Source organism: Oncorhynchus clarkii, chromosome 20 (genome assembly GCF_045791955.1).
Source record: "Oncorhynchus clarkii lewisi isolate Uvic-CL-2024 chromosome 20, UVic_Ocla_1.0, whole genome shotgun sequence".
Taxonomy (NCBI): domain Eukaryota; kingdom Metazoa; phylum Chordata; class Actinopteri; order Salmoniformes; family Salmonidae; genus Oncorhynchus; species Oncorhynchus clarkii.
The window spans coordinates 69,037,908-69,045,536 of record NC_092166.1 but is presented as its reverse complement, the minus strand read 5'-3'; the positions used below and the strand labels follow the sequence as shown (position 1 = coordinate 69,045,536).

Below are 7,629 nucleotides of genomic sequence, written 5' to 3'. Positions count from 1 at the left end.
CAATAAAGAAAGAATCAAAATGAACTAGAAAGTGAGTTCTCAAAAATATTGCTTGTCATACATTACCAATAACCTGGGGAAATACTGTGATTAAAATAGCAGGTTTATAAAGCAGGTCTGGTTGATAAACATTTGCTGTACCACATCATTAAAATGGTCAGAGCATGAGGTTGACTTTCCTCGTCCCTGATTGAAGTTGCTAGTAAAAAACTCCAACACTCTCACAGCTGTTTGATTCAAGAGCTTGTTTATCATTTCAGTGAGTAACCTGACAGTACACATTCAACTACCCATTCTGGTCAGAATATAAAATCTATGTGCCACTGCTGCAGTCAGATCTTTGTTCAGACGGCGAACTAGAGGAGCTCATTTTTCACTTTAGAGTGTCCGTTAATTGATACATTTCTTACGTATAAATAGCATCCATCTGCATGTTTACAGGTGAATGCTATTTATCAAATAGAAAACGGATTGAACATAAACATAACTCTGGATCAGCATTCTATAGTAAATATTATTGTTTGGCTCTCTTGTGCTTATACACTGGTACAGTATACTGTATCTGCCTCGTGCTCCCCAATTCTGGAATGGGGTGTCTCTCTAGTCACCATCTGGACAGCTGCAAGTCAATGTGTTATTCAGTCTAGTTTTCAGCTGTCCACTGTCCACTTAGTGCTTCAAATACTGATTATGAATGAATAAAGAAAGACTTACATACTGTGCATATAGTAATGATGTATTTTCTTCCTGCTTTCATATCCGAAAGGGCTGTTCGACTGTCCCCATAGGATAACCCTTTTTGGTTCCAGGTAGAACCCTTTTGAGTTCCATGTAAAACCCTCTGTGGAAAGGGTTCTACACGGAAGCCAAAAGTGTTTTACCTGGAACCAAAAGGGTTCTACTTGGAACCAAAAAGGTTCCAAGTGTTTTCCTTTGGATACAGCCAAAAGTGTAAAAGTGTATAGTGTATATTGTATAGTGTAAAAGCCAAAAGTGTATATTTGTAACCATTTGTCATGCTAGTTTGGTTTCTCCTTGAGTGTGGACCAGATAAGTATTTGACGAGTACAAAGGGCAAGTTACTTGTACACTACCACTAACAGCCTTACTAAATGACATTGACTAAGGTTTACACAAAGTTGGAAAACTCTGACCAGCAGAGGGGGGGGGGGGGGGGGTCTTTTTTTGACAGAGGGTTCTTTCTTCCTAAAAATAAATTGCCATCAAGATGAGGGTAGTATTTTGTGATTACCGGGTGTGTCTTTGTCTCACTTAGTGAGGTACCACAGGGAGACAGTTGCATGTTGCATCAGGCCAAGGATACTCACAAAGTTTGCAGTGAGACTACTTAGCGAACTTGAGGTCAAACATTGTGTGCATGTACTGTATGTCAAAGAGAAAACGCAAGAGAAGTAACTCTAGTACTCAAGGTTAGATGTTTTGGGTGACATGTTATGGTGTATGTGGATATCACAAAGACACTTCTACGTTGTGTTAATTATTTCATACATTATTTATTTTGGAAATATATTTAGTTGATTTCCTTAATGGGCAACAGTGATAAAACATTTCCAATAGCTTCTGTACAATGCTTCTTAAATACATTTATGTTGGAAAACAAAGTCACATTGACCTGAAGTGCCTTATATACATTATACATATTTGCAAAACAAACAAAATGAACTTAAATTATATCAAAATGTACTCTACAAAAATCACAAACAAATGGAACACAATGTAATTAAATTAAAAGAATACATCTTTGAGAAAAAAGCAACAGTATTTTAACACATTTGAAGGTAGTGCTTTCCCCTCTCTAAACCAATTCAGAAGACTGGCTCAGAGGATTTACAAATACACACTGCAGTCAGTGCATACTCATTATACACAGTTATTAACTCAAATACACACTGCAGTCAGTGCATACTCATTATACACAGTTATTAACTCAAATACACACTGCAGTCAGTGCATACTCATTATACACAGTTATTAACTCAAATACACACTGCAGTCGGTGCATACTCATTATACACAGTTATTAACTCAAATACACACTGCAGTCAGTGCATACTCATTATACACAGTTATTAACTCAAATACACACTGCAGTCAGTGCATACTCATTATACACAGTTATTAACTCAAATACACACTGCAGTCAGTGCATACTCATTATACACAGTTATTAACTCAAATACACACTGCAGTCAGTGCATACTCATTATACACAGTTATTAACTCAAATGTGTATGTTTAAATACATATTAAAAAGCAACCCTCCATAGTGCAATGAGGTAAAAAAAACTGTCCTCACAGGCAGTGCAACAAGTCCATATTACGCACGTTCCTGGGAAACATAACTTGTGAGAGCGCGGGCCAGTGTGGTCCAACATCCTTTTTATCTGCAGTCACTGTGCTTACTTCAGTTGAGAACCAGCTCATTCTGAATATCACTTTCAATGTCTTAGTCTCACAGCAGCAGTTACACGAAGGGAAACCTTCCCCCTGGGTTTGAGCAGCATTCACCGGAGTAAAACCTCCTGTAGAGAAGACGAGCTACAGCTCAGCTGTGGTGTTAAACCTGGGAAAAACAAGAGGGAAAGATGCTTTAGTTTCAGAGTGTTGAGCTATTTGCGGACCAGAGAAAACAAAATATGCAAACTGAAAAGAGATATTAGCAGTGGAGAAAAAGAGCCAACACAACTCACCTCAGTCGCAATGATACATTCATCTTTCTCGTCTGATATGACGTAGACTGACTGGTACTTTGTGTCATTGCACATCGATGCTTCGTTGTATGTCGACTCCTCTGGACGTTTCTTTTCTGAGGCGTCACTGAGAACACAAGAAAAATAAATACATTAATATCAACATTCACCAAGACTCTTCAGACAGAAGCATGACTACTCCTATATGTGGCACATAATTTATATCCAAATGTGTAGATATTCACCTCTTTAAACTTTTTCTGTGTTTATCTTCGAAATCACTGTCCGAACACAGAGATTCTGAACAATTTGATTGGGAACACTTTGCCTCGCTCTTTTCTTGGTCCTCTTTCGACACATCTTCTGGCTTCAGCTCATGCACCAGATTATAATCTGTTGACGAGCATCGGGACTTGTAGCCATTCTGCTCTCCTCCAGCATTGTCCGAGTGAAAGTCCACTTTCTTATTGGTGTTCTTGACCCCCGTCGTGCCGATCATGCTGACAGATAGGTCCTTGTCAGGTCGTTGACAGTTGTTGGCCAGGTTGTTCATGGTCTCACTCTCACTGTGGTTGTCTCCCTGCTGACTCCTCTGCTGCACCTTGACCCGTATGTAAACTACCAGCACGGCACAGGCCACCAGCAGCAGCAGCGCCAGGATAATCCCAGCACATACCGCGGTCCAGGGGAATGTGCCTTGGTCCTGGTCATCAGAGTATCTCTTATCAGCTCCTTCTAACCCGGGCTGTCCCTGGGGGTGCGCTGGCAGGAGGAACTGGCAGTTATGGCCGCCGTAGCCTGGCACACAGGCGCACACGTAGCGGTTCTTCCTCTCGTGGCAGGTGGCTCCGTTGTGGCAGGGATTGTGCTCGCATTTGCTGATGGGCGAGCTGCAGTTCTTGCCGGTGTATCCAGGTGGGCAGGTGCAGGTGTAATCGTTCATGCCATCCGAGCATGTGCCACCGTTCTGGCAGGGGTAGTTGGCGCACTCGTCAATGTTGTCCTCACAGTTGGCTCCGGAGAAGCCCTCAGGGCACTGGCACATGTAGGAGTTCACAAGGTCCATACACCGAGCACCTGGAGACATTAGAAAGACATGTTAACCGTCTGTTCCAGTATTCATTCATGTCCTCATACGTACAGTAGAAAGATTAAACTGGTAAACACAGACCTAGAGAACTTTGTTTCAGCTTACCGTTGGAACATGGGTCGGAGGTGCAGTGGTCGATCTTCTTCTCACAGTTGAATCCGGCATAGCCAAGAGGACACTGGCAGTAGTATCCTCCCTCTGGGTTGTCAGCACAGCGTCCGCCATTAAAGCAAGGCCCATCGGCACAGGTCATGGCACTGAGCTCACAGTTATTGCCATAGAAGCCAGGGGGGCAGGTACATTTGTAGGTGTTTTCTTGATCCTGTCAGAGGAAAGACAAAGCACTTGCTTAGCAAAAGTTACAACTCCCTAACGACTTGATATTAACTTGTTATCAACATGCTACATTCACCAGAAGGAATGCTTGCCAGCTCTAGCATAGAAGAACCACAGACTATGTGACATTACATCACTGAGAAATGCTTTCTAATGTAACTAATGAGGGGCAGCTCAGCCAAACTACTTACAGTGCAGCTTCCCCCATTCCGGCAGGGGTTGTCAGAACATTTGTTGACCTCAATCCCACAGCTGGCCCCAGAGAAGCCGGGTTTACAGGAGCAGGTGTAGCTACCCTGGCCAGTATTGGTACAAGTGGCTCCATTCATGCAGGGCTTGTGGTGTGTGCAGTAGTTGAGATCTGAAACAGACAATGGCACATGTGGCTTAGTCTTCTGAGAGTTAATGTACAGTGATATCCAGGATGTTTTACGACTTATTTTGAGGCGAAGAAAGCACCCCCTACCAATGTTTTCACCAAATTCGGATTGCAGTGTCCTATTCTCTTAACCTGATTGGTATTGTGCCTTAAAGAACAGATACTGTATGCTGTCTCAAGACCAGTAGAGTCTGAATATGGTGGATAATGACAGAAGAGCACTAGTCAGTTGCATATGGGAGATAAACAGAACTCACCTTGGTTGCAGAAGAGGCCACCCCATCCCTCCAGGCAGTTACACTGCCATGGCTGCTGGCAGGTGCCGTGAAGACATCCTGGGTAGCGGATACAGTCATCACAGTAACGCCCACTGAAGCCAACTCTACACCTGTAACCACACACAATGCAAATTGTTAGATCCTGGCATATATTAAACTATACCAAACTGTGATCCTGTTGACTGGTGTTTAACACATTGCTGGACAGGTCATTGGGACTTACTTGCATTCACCAGGCTTGTCACAGAACCCGTGCTCCTCACCACAACCAGGAAGACAGATCGCTGTAATGAAAGAAACCATCACACGTGAATCATGGGAATCTAACTCATTGGAACATGTGTTTATACCAGCATAGCTTCTTTTCAGATGGGCCCTTTTCAGTAAACACTGGCTAATTCATTTCAGTGGGCTGGTGGCCCCATTAGCCATTACCTAGAAAATACGCTCCCCTTGTCACCAGGGGGACCAACATTCTGCTTAACACAGTTGCTCCCACACAAAAGATTCACACACAAAGGCTTCTTTTTCTCCTAACTATGGGTCAGAAGTCCCTTTTTTTCTTTTCTGCTCATACAGCCCCTCCCCTTAATGTCCCAGAGTCTGTGCAGATAAGAGTGGACAGCTGGTGTACATGGTGCCAGTGCAGGACAGCTGCTCCATTGTCTACTCTCACTCAGCAGCTGCCCGCTTCCAACAATGCCTCACCGCACTAAGCCAATCAACGCCAAGCGCACTGCCAAGTAGCCAATCAGGCATTACATTTAATCTATGGCACGCGTGTGATTATTCGGCAAACTTCTCTCATTTAAATTTGCCTAAACAGTAACGTAGACACCTGTTGCAACCCAAATGTTTGATAAGTGAAACTATTTGGTAATAACACATCATGTATTCTGACTAAAGACTGCAAATTAACCACATTAAGAATTTTGTCAAATAAAAATAAAAATGGAACAACAAATGTTAAAGTAGGCTAAGTATGGGAAAGGAAAAGTAATGAGGGTGCAGTCTACTTACGTTCTGTGCAGTAGGTTCCCTTCCATCCTGAGTTGCAGATGATCTCACCACGTTCCCCACAGGTGAAGTGACCAAAGGCATCATCTCGTGGACGGCAGAAAACAGAACAGCCCTCCCCGTAGTAATGCTCATCACAAACAAATCGGTAGGAGTACTTCAGCTCTGTTCTTCCACCAGTCTGTAAATCAGAGGACCACTCATCTCCCACTGTCAGATGCCTCTGAGTGGTGAAACGACTGATCAGACGTTCAGGGTTATCTGAAAATGGTGAATACAGGAATTAGTACATATATCCCTATACATATTTACAATTAATGATGATGTACATTTGTTTTGTGACCTGTTGCACTCTATGGAATTTACCTGTTGAAAGATCATCATCGGAATCTGTGTGTAGAGCCTCAATGATCAGAGAGAATGTCCCCTGTTGAGAAAAAAAAGAAGGAGAAAAAATCGAATTATGAATAACTGTGCCAAAGGGTTATAAGATGCTGAGGCACCACTGTCCATAAACATCAGGCTATTTCACATGTGAAGGTTGGCATCTGTTAGGCCTCATAATAGAGGTAAGCCACCTTTAGGCTTCACACTTAATTCAACCACTTTCACACTTACTCATAGCTGTAAAATGAAACGTTTCAGAATTTCACGCAGAGCTGCCAATTATATGACATCTATGAGGATGTGAAGTTTCCCACCCTGATAACATTTGTTAAACGTGCCCAAGTCCCCCTCCTGTCCTAATATAGGCTACATTTCACGACCGTTACTGACATTGTCAATGCCCCATAAGTGGTGAGCCCTGAGCATGCTGACAAAGCCGGCGTTGTATAATTTTACAAAAATGCGCTGAAACGCTCACCGGCCACGTGAATCCAAAAGAAAATGGAATAGGATTGGCGAATGCTTCTGCAGTTGTTTCAGGCACTTGGAAGGAGTTTGATCCGAGGACAGGAGTCACCGCACCGCCATAGGTACAAGGGGGTTCCGGTGTTACGTTAACTTGATAATGCTTCAAGCAGATTCTAAAAAACGTTTTGCATTCACACTGCTGAATCCCAGAGGCTCCTTTGCAGCAGTTTGTATTGCCTGTCACTCCTTTCTTGTTGAGAAACTCTTGTAACTTCAACTCGAAAACGCCTGAACCAAGACCCTGTAAAAACACAATAAAAACATTAAGGTTGTAATATGTTTTCGATATGTACACATGACTAATGAATATGCCTACACTTAAATTACAAATAAATTCAAGGGAGAGTCAAATTCGCAATACCTGGCATATCAAGACACAAATGATGACAGCTATCGCGAGCGACTGGCGTCCCATTGTGGTGAGAATATTCAATAAATAGTTAAATGTCCACGAGCCAGGGCAATTTATGTATGACCCAGCTCAGAAAATCATCGAGAAAGTTATTTTCCGTTATCAAAAGTCCCAATTAAAAAATTCGGAAGGTCTTCAGACGTTTTGAATGGAACTGGAGTTTATCTCGATGCTTCTCAGTGTATCTTCATGAACAAAGTTTACAGTACAATGTAATCCTCAACAGTGGTGCTGGTGACGAAAAAATCCCGACGAAGAATGTGGGAATAAACTCGAAATTCCGTGCCAAGGCGTTAATTCCAATCCAGTTATGAGATAATGCAGTTCAACACAACTTCTGATTTGAGGGTGCAAAGGAGACAACCCAATTTTAGGGTTGCTTGTGTTTTATTTATTTCCCCTTGATTGATAATGAGAAAAAGTTGTACTGATCCAAAACACTTCCCCAAGGCTTTCTCAGTTATTCTCCCTATGTAGCTATGCGTGTGTCT

At 42.5% G+C, this 7,629-nt stretch overlaps 1 protein-coding gene across 1 annotated transcript; it reads right to left on the bottom strand.

Moving 5' to 3' along the window:
* Positions 1 to 2,392: 2,392 nt before the first annotated feature.
* On the bottom strand, positions 2,393 to 7,629 carry LOC139375670 (delta-like protein D). Its single transcript, XM_071117473.1, has 11 exons — positions 7,088 to 7,629; positions 6,677 to 6,967; positions 6,178 to 6,238; positions 5,815 to 6,072; positions 5,018 to 5,078; positions 4,774 to 4,904; positions 4,329 to 4,498; positions 3,907 to 4,123; positions 2,957 to 3,788; positions 2,712 to 2,838; positions 2,393 to 2,584 (listed from the first exon to the last, which is right to left on the bottom strand). Exons 1-11 carry the CDS (start codon positions 7,139 to 7,141, stop codon positions 2,579 to 2,581), a joined length of 2,208 nt encoding a protein of 735 aa, XP_070973574.1. The 5' UTR covers positions 7,142 to 7,629; the 3' UTR covers positions 2,393 to 2,578.

Excerpts from the sequence above, each read along its gene's own strand:
- LOC139375670 (XM_071117473.1), bottom strand. The coding sequence starts at position 7,141 with ATGGGACGCCAGTCGCTCGCGATAGCTGTCATCATTTGTGTCTTGATA. Across the intron at positions 6,073-6,177 it reads CGATGATGATCTTTCAACAG|ATAACCCTGAACGTCTGATC; the intron begins GTAAATTCCATA and ends CACCATTTTCAG. Across the intron at positions 5,079-5,814 it reads GGGAACCTACTGCACAGAAC|CGATCTGTCTTCCTGGTTGT; the intron begins GTAAGTAGACTG and ends CTTTCATTACAG.